Source organism: Macrotis lagotis, chromosome X (genome assembly GCF_037893015.1).
Source record: "Macrotis lagotis isolate mMagLag1 chromosome X, bilby.v1.9.chrom.fasta, whole genome shotgun sequence".
NCBI classification, from domain to species: Eukaryota; Metazoa; Chordata; class Mammalia; order Peramelemorphia; family Peramelidae; genus Macrotis; species Macrotis lagotis.
This window is the reverse complement of record NC_133666.1, coordinates 653,589,497-653,604,238: the sequence shown is the minus strand read 5'-3', so window position 1 is coordinate 653,604,238 and position 14,742 is coordinate 653,589,497. Positions and strand designations below refer to the sequence as shown.

The 14,742-nt window shown below is 38.6% G+C and overlaps 1 protein-coding gene across 1 annotated transcript; it reads left to right on the top strand.

Moving 5' to 3' along the window:
* The first annotated feature begins 291 nt into the window (after positions 1-291).
* On the top strand, positions 292-12,504 carry LOC141497648 (ceramide synthase 4-like). Its single transcript, XM_074200410.1, has 10 exons — positions 292-473; positions 4,048-4,165; positions 5,540-5,658; positions 5,824-5,881; positions 6,819-6,869; positions 7,903-7,995; positions 8,604-8,732; positions 9,679-9,785; positions 10,122-10,278; positions 10,945-12,504. Exons 1-10 carry the CDS (start codon positions 301-303, stop codon positions 11,122-11,124), a joined length of 1,185 nt encoding a protein of 394 aa, XP_074056511.1. The 5' UTR covers positions 292-300; the 3' UTR covers positions 11,125-12,504.
* The last annotated feature ends 2,238 nt before the right edge of the window (positions 12,505-14,742 follow it).

Genomic DNA, 14,742 nt, shown 5'->3' with positions numbered 1-14,742 from the left:
ACACCTAACCAGGTTCATCCCTTAGCCTTGGGGCAACAAAGGCAAGTGCCCTAGATAAGAAAGTCAGGTAACTTGGGTGCTAGACCCAGTTCTACCACTGACATACTATATAATCCTGAGCAAATCACTTTCCTTTTCTGAACCTCAATTTCCCTACATGTAAAATGACTTCAAAGTACCCAGTACCAGAGTACCAGAATTTATAAAAAAAATAAACCAACATATAATAGTTTTTACTAATTATATGTTGCCACTTTCTTGGGATATTTTCAATAACACTCACTGTCTCTTGTTTACAGGATGCTGGCCAGTCTTTATGATTGGTTTTGGAAAGACCAATATTGGTTCCCTACTCAGTACTCATGGACTGACATGGAAGATTCAGATGGGGTCATTTACCCTCACCCCAAGGACTTGTTAGCAGTTTTTCCAGTGATTTTTGTCATAATAATTGTCAGGTATAGCTTTGAGAGGTAAGTCAGCTATGAGTTTCTCCATATTCTTCATTTAAAAAATAGTATTTATTTTTAATATTGTTTTCTTTTATAATTTTGAGTTCCAAATTCTTTCACTTCCACCCTTCCCCCTACTTACTGAGAAGGCAAGCAATACAATAAATTATATATATGAAATCATATAAAACATTTCCATTTTTGTTATATTTTTAAAAAAACAAGAAAACTAAAGAAAAGGAGAAAGTTTTACATCACTTTGCATTTGAGTTCATCCGTGTTTTGTTTCTCGAAGTGGATAGCATTTTTTTCATCATAAATCTATTGAAATTTTCTTGGATCATTTTATTGACCAGAGTAGCCAAATCTTTCACAGATGATCATCATTACATTTCTGTTACTGTTCACAATGACCCGGGTTTTCTAACTTCATTTTGTATTATTTCATATAGGTCTTGCCATGTTTTTCTGAAACCATCCCCTTTGATGATGAAACCATCATTTGTGACAAATTGTTCAGCCATTTACTCTTGATTTCCAATTTTTTGCCACTACAAAAAGAGTTACCATAAATACTTGTATGATAACATTCCTTTCCTTTTTCTTTATATCTTTGAAATACAAACCTACTTGTGATATTGCTGAATCAAAGTATGCACAGTTTTATAGTCCTTTGGTCCTACTTTCGAATTGTTCTCTAAAACAATTGGACCAGTTCACTTAAAACAACTCTGAGGTACTACGTTTTACAATGATAAGAGGTGGCACCACAGAGTTGTCGTAATTTATCTTATTTATCTTTAAATTTATTTTTATTTCATATGACTATAGATAGCTTTGATTTATTCTCCCCAAAATTAACTGTTTACATTGTTTGGCCATTTATCAACGGGGGAATGACTTTTTAGTTTTTATTAATTTAACTCAGTTCTATACTCAGCATATATTTGAGAACTGAGGCCTTGATCATAGATACTTGCTATAAATATTTGTGACATTATTTCATTGTCTATGCAGCAAATATAGCTTCCATGGGTCTCTTTAAATAAGGTCAATTTTTACTTTGTGTAAGATCATACTTGATATCCTTGCCTTTTATTTTTCAGCTGAAGCATATTCAGTAGTGCTCCAGCCTTTATTTTAACTTTTCAAGTGTGTCTCTTATAAACAACACATTGTTGGATTCTGGTTTCTAATTCATTCAACTCTCTCCTTCCATTTTATGAATAAGCTTATGTCATTCATATTCATGGTTATGATTATTAACTGTGTATTTCTATTTACCCCATTTTCTTCCGTTTCTTCTTCTTCTCTCCTATATTTTTATCTTGTCCCCCTTCAAAAGTCAATTTTGCATTTAACCACTGCCTCCCTAATCTCTCCATTTTATCATCCCCTACCTTCTCATCTTCTGCCCCTTCTATTTCTATACGTTACATCTCTACGAACACTTCAATGTGTGTGTATGCATGCACACATTCTTTCCTCTTTGAATCAATTGGAATGAAAGTGGAGTTCAAACATTGCCTGCCCCTCACTATTTTTCCTTCCACTATAAAAATTCTTCTTTGTTCAGAAGTTTTATGTGAGAAAATATTCTCCACTCTGCTTCTCCTTTCCCTATCTAGTGCTCCATCTTTCATACTCCTTCATTTTTTGAGACTATTCCAACAATATAAACTTACATCTATGTCATCTGTCGATGTCAATTCCTTTAAATTACTCTAATGTTGATGAAGATCTAGGAGTTACATATATCATACCATATAAACAGTTAAATCTTATTGAGTCTCTTATGATTACTCTTTCATGTTTACCTTCCTTATACTTCTCTTGAGTTTTCTTACATTTGAAAGTCCTATTTTCTATTCAGTGCTAGTCTTTTCATCAGGAATACTTGAAAGCTCTCTACTTCATTAAATAGCCACTTCCCTCTGAAGTATAATCTCATTTTTCCTAGGTAGGTGATTCTTAGCTGTAGTCCTAGCTTCATTGCTATCCAGAATACATATTTCAAGTCCTCCGTTTCTTTAAAGTAGATGATGTTAAAACTTGGTTATCCTGACTGTGACTCCACAATAGTTGAAATGTTTCTTTCCTGGCTGCTTTCAGTACTTTCTCCTTTACCTGGGAGTTCTGGAATTTGGCTAGGGGTTTTCATTTTGGGATCTCTTTCAGGAGGAGATCAGTGAATTATTTTGATTTCTCTTTTTGCCTATGCTTCTAGTATATTGGAGCAGTTTTTCTTGATAAAAATATGTCTAAACTCTTTTTTAATCAAGGCTTTCAGGTAGTCCAATAATTCTTAAATTATCCTTCCTCAATCTGTTTTCCCAGTCTATTGTTCTCTCAATTATATCTTTCATATTTTCTTTTATTTTTCATTCTTTTGATTTTGTTGTATTGGTTCTTGACATCTTGTGGAATATTTTTTTGGGGGGAGGGTTTGCAGGACAGTGAGGTTAAGTGACTTGTTCAATGTCACACAACTAGGGAATTATTAAGTGTCTGAAGTTGGATTTGAACTCAGCGACTCTTGACTCCAGGGCTTGTACTCTATCTATTGCATCACCTAGCTTCCCCATCTCATGGAATCTTTAGCTCTCACTTGTCCAGTTCTAATTTTTAAGGTATTATTTTCTTCATTGAGTTTGTACTTCCTTATTCATTTGACCAATTTTACTATTTAAGGAGTAATTTTCTTCTTGCATCACTCATTTCTTTTCCCAATTTTTGCTCTAACCTCTCATTTAATTTATTTAATTAAGTTTTTCCATGAGTTCTTTTTGGACCCAAGATGAATTCACATTTTCCTTTGAGTCTTTGGAGGTAGCCATTTTGATATTGTTGTTCTCATCTGAGTTTGTCTTTTGACATTCCCTGTCACCATAGGTCAGATTCCTTTTTTGCTGCTTGCTCATTTTTTTTCTAGTCTATTTCTTTAATTTTTAACTTTATGGTAAAACTGGACTCTGCTCCTTGTTGGAAGAGACCCTGTCCAAAGATTCAGAGCTAGTTCTGGAATTGCTAAATTTTGAATTCTTCCATCATGGTATGATCTTAGGAAAGGTATGGTCACTGCTCTCCTGTCCAGTACTCTGTTCTGTAAGTGATCACAAGTACTGTTTTCTGCCCTGAAACTACTTTGATTGGGGTCCCCACTTCCTGGAGTCACATACTCTAGCACAACTGTTTTTACCTCATTATATAATTGACAGAGCACATATTGTTAGTGCTATCTTCAGTTTGTAGTTTCTTCATAGGAATCTTTTTAGGTTACTTGTTCTTAACAATTGTTAATATGTCAATTCACCTACTTAGTCACATGAAAACTACATTAGGCTGGAAAAGAAAAGAAAGGCTGAGAGAATATATTGCTCTTCTATCCAATGGGTCATCAGCTCTTCTGTCTCTAGGTCGATAAGGAAATTCTATCATATCAGAAAGGCATTCATCAATGGCTAAAAAACAGACCTTCCAGTGTTTCTATACTCAGAAGCAGGAATACATCTTTCTAAGCATGATCTATAAGATAACCCTTGCTACATAAAGAACTCCCAAAGGTTCTGTCTCAGATTTTCACTTCTTATCGTAGGGTTGTTGCATTGCCCCTGAGCAGGTTCATGGGTGTGCAGGATAGCCGCAGAATCAAGGCTTTTCACAACCCCATCCTGGAGTCCTTTTTCCATACCCAGAGTAAGAAGCCAAAAGAGGTGAGTAGGAGCCTAATTATGATTCTGTTAAAGACTCCAGAGATTAAAGCCCCAATCCCCTTCAGCAATGAAATGCGCTAGTTCTGAAATGAAACAGGGGAGATAGTGGGCTGTGTGCCAGGACCGACTCACAGACAGGCTCCCTGTGATGCCATCTCTTCTCAGAAGAGCAATTCTTGTTCTAAGTATCACTATCTAACATGCTCTAGCATCAGAAGGGATTAAGAGTTCACAAAATTTGGGTTCTCATCTCAGCTCTGCTCATGACTTATTGTGTGATCTTGAGCAAGTCTTTTACCCCTCTCTATCAGTTTGCTCATCTATTAAATAAGGGGCTCTTAAGCGATTCCCAGATCTCACTTTCTGTGTTCTGTGAATAAAAGTTTGCAAGCTAGGAATTATCTTCAACTCTTCCTTCTCACTAAAACCCATATCCAATTAGTGACTAAATCATATTGATCCATCCCCCTGAACATTTCCCAAGTCCATCCCCTTCTCTCCACTCACACCACAACTATCCCAATTCTTCTCTTCTCGTCCCCACTATTGTGATAACGTCCTACTTGATACTTTCCTTCTACCCTCCATCCTCCCCAGAACTTCTGAGCAGGTCATTTCTAAAATTCAGACCCATGAGCAGATCAGTTACCTGGTGAAGAAGCTTCATTGGCTCCCCATTACCACTAGGATAATAAACTCATCTGTTTAAAATACTTTATGTACTGTCTTTAATCTATTCTTCCTAGAAGACTGTACATTAATTCCAGTCATGCCCTCTACGTTCAACTATACTTGTCAACTTGCTGTTTGTTTGTGGTGAACAAAGATCTCTCTCCTCATTTCCCCCACTTTGATCTACAATTCAAGCGCTATCTCCTGAGATACTTTTTCCTCCTTTCCCTCTTTTTACATAGAAGCTACCTCCTCTTATGAACAGAGAATGTTTCAGTTTTGTCTTTCTACAGTACCTAGCATATAACGAATGTTTTGAAATGATATTGCATTGAATTTTGAGGTCGCTTTCATGTTGGTTAATGTCAGAGATATTCCTACAACATGGGTCTCTTCTTCACCTTCCTCCCTAAGGGTTATAAAACCTTGGCAAAAGACCAAGGTTTGACTTGATGAAGTCTTTAATTGGGGAACATATGTCACTGGCTGTGGGGGAAAGGAGGAATCAACTCCACTGTTTTGATATCCCCTATGTATATTTTAAATTCCTAAGGCAGAGCATCCAGTGCGAATTTCCTGAGTGTTGGTAGGAGAGAAAGGGTGGGACTGGGCAACCTTGGGGGAGAGGACAATTTCCTAGGAACTGAGAACTTCCCTTTCTCTCCTTCACTTCCAAACCTCTTACCCTCCTGCTACCCCCAGGCTCAGCTGAATCTCCTGGCCACTCAATGCAACCTCTCTTTGAGGCAAGTTCAGCGCTGGTTCAGAGACCGGAGAAACCAGGAGAGACCATTACTGAGCAAGAAATTCTGTGAAGCCTGGTAAGCTTAGGAAACCTGAGGGAGGAGCAGCTCTGAACAGTTCTGAGATAAAGGGAATCAGAAAACAGAGGCCCATTTCACTGTCTGCCCATCTACCCACCCTGGTAGTGATCACTTGTCCATGAACTCTATCTTCTGCTCCCTAATTTTTTTTTTTATTTGCAGTTGGAAATTTGTATTCTACTTTTCTTCTTTCTTTGGAGGCCTCCTCACTATCTACAATGTAAGTGTATGCTGTCTTTAGCATATTTCCCATCTATTCCCATTCTTCTCTTCGTATCGCTATCTCTTTATATCCCCTTTCATCCTCCTCCCTCCATTTCTACTTCTTATCTTCTTCATTTCTGTACTCATTCTTTCTCTCTATTCCCAAACTATTTGTCCTTTTTATTCTTACCTTTTTCATCGTTTCTACACGTTTCCATTCATTTCTTTCATTTACTTATGCCCTCATATTCTTATACCATCCATCCCCTTGTGCTTTCTTATCCTCTCTATTCTCATTATTAGCATTTCTTTCCATCCTCATCTTTATCCTTCTCCTTCTCTTCCATGTTCTGTCCATTCTATTTCTCTCTGTCACCTCATCTTCTCCACCCTCATCATTTCCATTTCTTTTCATTTATCCTCCTCTACCTTTTTATTAGTACTCTTTGAGTTCTATCATCTTGACCCCCACTTAACTCTCCCATTAATCCTGACTTTTTTTTCCTCTTGTTCATTCCACTCTCTCCCTCAATGTCCCTATGGGTGGAGGAAATGCATGACCACAACCATTCCAGGTTCTGAAACTGGACTGACCCATTTGACAAACAGGAAGGATGAATCAGAAATTTTGAGTAAAATGTGATGATGGCATAGGATGGCATCAGAAAATTGAGGCAAGAATTTTGTGGAGAGTGCACCTAAGCTAGGATAAAGAACAAAAGTAGGTATACAAACTGGCTAGGTGCTCAGTTTGCATGTGCCGAAAGGGGTAGATGCCCTATTTAAGAGTATTAATTACTCATGTCCTGTTGGGTTGGTGCCCAGTTTGATAAATCCCTCTAACCCCACCCCCCAGTTTAGGCTATCCCATAGCCAACATAGAGAAAGATAGAATACATATGATTCACAGGGGAACGAGCAGTTTCTGGGGATTTGACCTGTGTTTCTTCCAGGAGCCATGGTTCTGGAAATCTGAACTGTGCTGGGATGGATTCCCTAAACAGGTAAGTAGTCCCAGGAAAAGGGTGGGTATCAGAGATGCCCATTAAAGTGGATCCTAGATCCTAAAGTTTGTGCTCACTCCAAATCCCAATATCCTATTATTGGATTGTACCTTCAGAGAATGAATTTGAATAGGAATCCCCTCCATACCAATCTAACAAGAGTTCATCTAGTCTCTGTTGGCAGACCCAAAATGGGTTCATTCTCTTTTGGGACAGCTCTAAATATTAACATGTGTTTTTCTACATTAGCCTTAACTTAACCCTTCGGCTATCCACCTATTGCTCTGGTTTGCCATGAGGTCAAAGTGATGGTTTTTCTCATTTGCAAGTTTTTGAAACCAACTGTCTTGTCCCATCTACCTCTCCTTTTTGCTAAGGCAAACATTTTCAGTTTTTTTGAGTTAGATCCTGGCATGGCACAATTTCAAGGATTTCAACCATCCTGATTGTCCTCCTTGGGTCCTCTCCAATTTACCAACACAATGCCTACAATGCCCAAAACTAAAAATAATGCTGCAAGTGTGATCTGACCAGGTATTATTGGCCAGCAAACCTGGATATTAAACTTGCTCTACATCAGCACAGATTTGTGAGCAAGGAAGCAGGGAAGCAGGCTTAGTCCAGGGATGAGAATTGATCTCTTTAGGAATTTCCATTCCAGTTGATATTAAGCCATTAATGACCACTTTTTAGGCCCATTCAATTAAATCTGAGCTACTTATACATACTATCAGCTAGTCACTATTTCTTCTACAAGAATAGCATGAGAAATTCTGTTAGATGCTTGGCTACAATGGAAGTAAAAATCTACCTGCCGTTTGGCCTGGACTACCAATACCCCATCGGAAAAAAGGTAAAGTGGTGAGTCCCATATGACCTGACTTGGGGAAGACTTATATCTGACATCCTTTGCTCAAGAGGCCCAACTATGCATGGGCAGAGAACATATAAGATATAGACTTGGTCTGGGAAAATTTATCTCCAAAATGTTTGCCTTGCCTTGACCCCTAGTGCTGATTGCTTTCATCCCTAGCCTCTGAAGCCCGGGATATATTGGTGGTATCTTCTGGAGCTTGGCCTCTACATCTCCATGATGCTCACCTTTGCCTTTGATGTAAAAAGAAAGGTGAGTGTGGTGGGAACCCAGACGCTGGGAAAAGTCTCAAGGGGAAAAAATGGAGACCAACTTATAGTTTCTGCTTTCCTAGAAAAAAGTGTGAGCTTAGATTTGGCTCTATTGGAATATCCTGTATTCTCTGACATGATCAAAAGTGACTTCTTTCAGCAAAAGCAGATGTGGTCAATCTGAGATCACGGTTCTCTTATGGAGATTAGACAAGGAGGCTTTAAACTCAGAAGCCAGTTCAGTTCAGTTCAATTCAGCAAAAATACAGGCCCCCTGGCGCTCTTTTCCCCTAAGTCTGTCATTGAACAGGTTTCCCATTCTTCCATCAAGTTGTTTCTCTTCCCCCTGATCCCCCAAACATGTCCTGCCCACTTCATCTCATTTCACATCTCCATGTATCTCACCTAAAGTACTTTGCCCCTGACCCATGAAAGTCCCAGGCTTTTCTACAGAGCATGTTCATGAGGTCAGGATGAAAGTCAAAGGGTGACAACACATAAGGAAATTGCCTAGGTCAGGGTCTATTAACCTGTGAGTTGGCAAAGCCACCTTCATTTCCTTGGGAAATCCCAGAGGTCCTAGCTTCAATGCTGCTCTCCTCTTCCCAGGACTTCAAAGAGCAAATCATTCATCACTCTTCTACCATCATCTTGATCTGCCACTCTTATTTTTCCAATTACCTACGAATTGGGACCCTGGTGATGTTGATACATGATGTATCTGATATTTTCTTGGAGGTAAGTGAGCCAAGCAACTTGTTTAAGTGAGTATAACTTAGATTAGCCTGAGTCCCTGGGAATCTCATTTTTTCAGGGCCTGCAGGGTTGGAGAAGGATATGGTTCTGATCTCAGATGCTTCTATTCTCACAGCAGTCTAACAATCAGTTCAGCTATTGTCTTCCTAGGATTATGGCCTACATGTTTGCCTTAAGACTTCTTCTAGGGGCAGCTAGGTGGCACAGTGGATAGAGCACTGGTCCTGCAATCAGGAGGACCTGAATTCAAATCCAACCTCAAACACTTAAAAATTGCCTAGCTATGTGACCTTGAGCAAGTCACTTAATCCCATTGCCTCAAATAAACTTAACTTTAAAAAAATGACTTCCTCTAGCCCACAAATATGTTGAACTTATTCATTTCAGCAGTCAATAATCAAAGACAGTTTTAAAAGACTTGTGATGGAAAATACCATCCATACCCAGAGAAATAACTGTGGAGTTTAAATGAAGACCAAAGCTTCTGATCTTCAATTTAAAAAATAAAAGACTTGATCTAGTTCAGGATTCTGTGATAATCTGTGGTCAGGATTTAGCAGGTGATGGACTATGTGTAGGGGAAGGGGATGTCTTTACCTATAGGTTCTGGGTAGAATTGAATGAATGGAAGAAGTCAGTCAGGATGGGCTAAAATTTACCCTGTAATTTGATAAAAGGAAGCATTGTCAGCTTAGTAAATTTGACCGAACAATAGGGAAGAAGAGTCAAATTTGGATTTACTCTAAGGAAAATATTCCTAAAAGTCTGAATGAATAATAGGCTGTCTCTGAGAAGGAAGGAAATCTCCTTTGTTGTAGAGGCTAGATAACCAGCACCTAGTAGGGAAGTCAGAGTATGGGATGGACAAGATAGAACAACCAAGCTCAACTTATGTCATTCTAAGATTCCCTCTCTCCTTCCCTCCTAGATGGGCAAGATGCTCAAGTATGCACAATGGGAGAAGTCAAGCAAGGTGATCTTCATTATCTTCACCTTGATATTCTTCATTAGTCGCCTTTTTGTCTTTCCATACAAGTAAGCCTGATTCTAGAAATTGGGAAAGATTGTGGTTAGTGATAGTGAGTCCTGGAGAGTCTTGAAATTCACCTTGATCATTCTTCTTTGGGATTTTTTAATAACAAAAGTTGTCTCTTAAAAAGGAGTCAAAATGGGATCCTGGTCAGCCTAGGAGGCCTGTGGGTCTTTTCAGGGTTCTATTTCCTGAAACTTAAGGACTTCCCATTAAGTTCTACAAACTTCCTAGAAGATGAAGTCTCACCTGGGACACCAGTTGTTTAGAGGTCAGGCCCTTACAATGCTTCCTGTGCCCTGGTCCCTACCATCACCTGACTCCCTCTCTCTTTTCACCAGAGTCCTCTATACGACATATTATAGTTCCATGGTCAACCATAAGCCCTTCTTTGGATACTATTTCACCAATGGCTTCCTGATGATTCTTCAAGCTCTCAATATTTTCTGGTCATCTCTCATCCTTCACATGTTCTTCAAAGTATGTATTATGGGTCAGGTGCGTACATTGGAGTCCTTGACTTTGGCCCTATATTCTTCTATCACCTGGTGAGCCTGCTGTCCTGTTGTCTCATTTTGTCATTTAGGTAATGGAAGGGTAAGTGAATAGGAATTCTTGAGGGAAGGGTGATATAATAGGCAATACGTAGGGTGGGGAGTGGAGAATGATGACCCAGTTCTAGCATTCTAATGCCAGTAGGTACCAGGATTAGCTAGATGATGGGGGTGGGGAAGAGAGGAAGCTATCACCCAAAACTTTTTTCTCTTTCCCTCTTAACTTCCCACTTTTCCCTTTGTCTACCTGTCCCCACTCTCTCATCCAATTTCTTTTTTCCTCATCTCACTTTCTATTTTCTATATCGCTGTTTCTTCTTTCTCACTGTTTTCCTGATCCCTTCTCTCACTTTCTCCTGTCTACCTATTCCTTTTTTGTTTCTCCTCTCCCCATCTCTCTTGGTACATTTTCCTCAATTTGAGATATCTACAGAGTGCTTAACCTTTAATAGGCACTCAATCAATATTTATCCTTTCCTTCTTTCTCTGTCTTGATCCCCATTTTTTCTATCCCCCCATATTTCTTTCCTGGTTTCTAATATTTCACTCCCTATCTCCATTGAACCTTCTTTCTCTCTGGCTTCCCCAATGTTTTTTGTCTGGTTCTCAGATGCAAAACGATGTGCGAAGTGATGTAGAAGAACAATGCACCAGTGATGAGCAGTCAGAGGCAAGAAAGCAGAATAGCGGACATTCAGAGTCATCGCAGGATCTTGAAACCTTCCTCAGCCCCAGGGAGCCAGGGAGACTGTCTCCAACCATAAGGCACAGGCCAGTTCCAGCAACATAACCTAGTCCAGGACAGGAGTCTCCAATCAAATCCAAAATGATTTCTACATGATTTTTTTCCTAGAAGTCTTTTAACTACTTGAAGATCAAGTCAATATTAGAAATGTCTCAGATTCTGATTCAGTGTGCAGTTCCATAGGACAAATCCAGAGATGGCCCAGGGTCCTTTTTCTTTATCCTTTTCTATCCCCATCCCCACCTATATTAGACTTGAGGGAAGAGGAGAAAAGGTGAAATCTCTGCATAAGATATTAGAATCGACTTAAAGATCTTTCCCTTAAACAGCCTTTCCCCCCTGAGCTAATGGCCTTGTTTAGGACTTTGTTGAGTTCTGTCCTATTCCTGAAAACAGAGGTAACCAAACTTTTCAAATCATATGTTCCATCTGTAGAAAAATTTTGATCATATACCTGAACTATATTCATCACTGATTCATCTCTAAATTACATTCATGTGATACTATGCTGACTAACATTATTTATATTATACAATATACACAAGATAGAAATTTAAAGGGGTTGAAAAAAGATGAAATAATATTTATAGTACCATATTAAAAAATCTCCCAAATCAAGTATTTTTGTCGAGAATAATATGGTTGACTAGTCTCAGTAATTTTTAAATTCTTTGCTTAACTGTTGGTGGAGTTGTGAACAAATCCAACCATTCTGGAGAGTAATATGGAACTATGCTCAAAGTGCAACAAAATTGATCATACCTTTTGACCAGCAATATCAACACTAGGCCTATATCCAGAAGAAATCATAAAACAATGGGAAAAGCCCCACATGTTCCAAAAATATACAAAGCAGCTCTTTTGGTAGTGGCAAAGAATTGGAAATTGAGGGAATGCCCATCAATTGGGGAATGACTGAACAAGTTAAGATATGTTAACATTGTGGGATACTATTGTTCTATAAGAAATCGTGAATGGTCAGACACAGAAAAGCATTGAAAGAATTACAGGAACTGTGATGACCAAAGGGAGAAGAACCAAGAGAACATTGTACATATTAACAATAACATTGTTAGTTGATCATCTCTGATGGATGCACTCCTCTCAACAATTCAGAGATCTAGGACAACCCTGGGAGATCTGTTGTGGACAATTCACATCCAGACAAAACAAAACCAAAAAAAAAAAGATCAAATTACAGGATCTGAGTGAACACTGTGTTCATTTTTTAAAGTTTCTCATATTTTTCCTTCTATCCCATGGTTTCCTTTCTTTTCCCTTAGTCCCAATTCCTTGTACAGAAAATCACTAAGATGTAAACGTGTTAAAAACAAATGTACAATATTCAGTAGACTGCTGCTGAGGGGAGGGGAAGAAAATTCCACAACTTATAAATATGCAAGTGGATGAATGTTGAAAAACTTTAATAACATGTAATTGGAAAAACAAAATATCAATAAATTTTAAAAAAGAAAATTTTGGCTTAATCCCTTAAGACAGGGATTTGGTAGTCTGGTTTTCAGTTCAGTAGTTAACTATTTTGTTTTAATGACAATCTCTTACAAATTCAAATGGAAGAAGTGAATCATTGATAATACTTTGGCAATCATGATACTCATTTTGCAATCCCATTCACCAATTATGTAAAGGTCTTTTTGTTGTAAGGAGGAGGATATGTGGATGGATGGGACATGATACCTGAAGGTCAAGTAGGTGCCAGGATTGGAGGGCGGTTGTTCAGATAAGGAGAAAGGAACAGTAGGACAAATGCCATCATGCCTGGATCAACTCTGGTTTCTAGTAGGTGGCCATCTTCCTTTATTTCCAAAATATCTGAGGAATTTGGGATGGGGAAGGCAGTTTTGGGGAATAGAGTCTTGAGAGCAGGATTGCAAATGTGAGAGTTATATACTTGATTATTCAAGTTCCAAACCCACCATCCACTGCTAGCAGAAGTGCTGTTCAGTCCTTGTGGGCTGATAGTTGCTCTTATAATGATTGCTGCTGACACTATACATGACATCTCTTTGAAAAAGCCTGGCCTAAGTGAGCTTTTTTTTTTGGAAAGAAGGAGGAAATAAGAATAGTGAGATAAGCCCAGAGGGACCCTAAGGGGTTTATCTCTTCAGGAAGCATTTCACTTCTGCCTGGCCAACCTGTTCCTATGGCATTTTAACATCTGAAGTCTGATCTGTGTGGTTCTCTTGCTCTCCCCTGGGGAGGAGGAATAAAATTGGTGTAGAGAGAAATATGTATGCTTTCCAGGCCCTTATCTTCTCTCAATCCCCAAGGAAATCCTAGGAAAGCACCTGCATTGGGGAAAGAAAATTCTGTCTATTTCTATGGAAGCCTAGGCTCCACCAAAGTCCAAATAGCATGACCACTCAGTCTTGAATTGTGGATCAAGGTATGTTGGAATTTGGAACCACCCAGTCTCACATATTTTGATGCTCATGGTAACTGATGTCTGTCAGCTCCCAGATCATTCTTCCTTTTGTGGATCAATAAACATAATAATGTGCTAGATACTGTGCTAAGAGCTGGGAATACAAATATGGGTGGGGGGGGATGTTTCTGCCCTCAAAGAGTTTACAATCTAATAGGGAGAAGCCCAAAGAACTGGGCAGGTAAGTTTTGTAGATCTTACAAAAAGTAACTCTTCGTTTTATGCATGTATTTATTCATTTATAAAGCTTTTTTTATCTTAATAGTATTTTATTTTTCCAATTACATGTAGAGATAATTTCAACATTCATTTTTTAGGTATTTTTTAAAATTTTTATTTTTTTAAGGTTATTGGGGTTAAGTGACTTTCCCAAGTTCACACAGTTAGGTGTTTATTAAGTGTCTGAGTTTGGATTTAAACTCAGGTCCTCCTGACTCCAGGGCCGGTGCTCTATCCACTGAACCACCTAGATGCCCCCAGTAACATGAATTCTTAAAATATTTTCTGCCTCCCTCTCTTCCTCTTCCCCTTGCCCCAGACTGCAAACAATCTGATATAAACAGTCATGTTAACAATCTCCATATTAGTCATGCTGCAAAAGAAGAATCAGAACAAAAGGAACAACCCATTATAAATAAACAAAAAAAGTGAAATTTGGAGACAATTAGGTGGCACAGTGAATAGAGAACCAACCCTGTGGTCAGGAGGACCTGAGTTCAAATCCCACCTTAGACAATTAATAATTACCTAGCTGTGTGGCCTTGGGCAAGCCACTTAACCCCACTTCCTTGTAAAAAACAAAAAAGTGAAATTTCACAGTTCTTTCTCTGAATATGGATGGCATTTCCATCAGAAGTCTTTTAGAATTGTTTTTGATCACTGTACTGCTGATAAGAGCTAGTTTATCATAGTTGATCATCATACAATGTTGCTGTTACTATGTACAATGTTCTCCTGATTCAGCTCATTCATTTAGCCTCAGTTCATGTAAGTCTTTCCAGCTTTTTCTAAAATCTACCTGCCCACCATTTCTTTTCTTTTTTTTTAGGTTTTTTCAGGGAAAACAGGGTTAAGTGACTTGCCCAATGCCACACAGCTAGGTAATTATTAAGTGTCTGAGACTGGATTTGACTCAGATACTTCCGACTCCAGGGCCGGTACTCTATCCACTGTGCCACCTAGTTGCCCCACCTACCATTTCTTATAGAACAACAGCA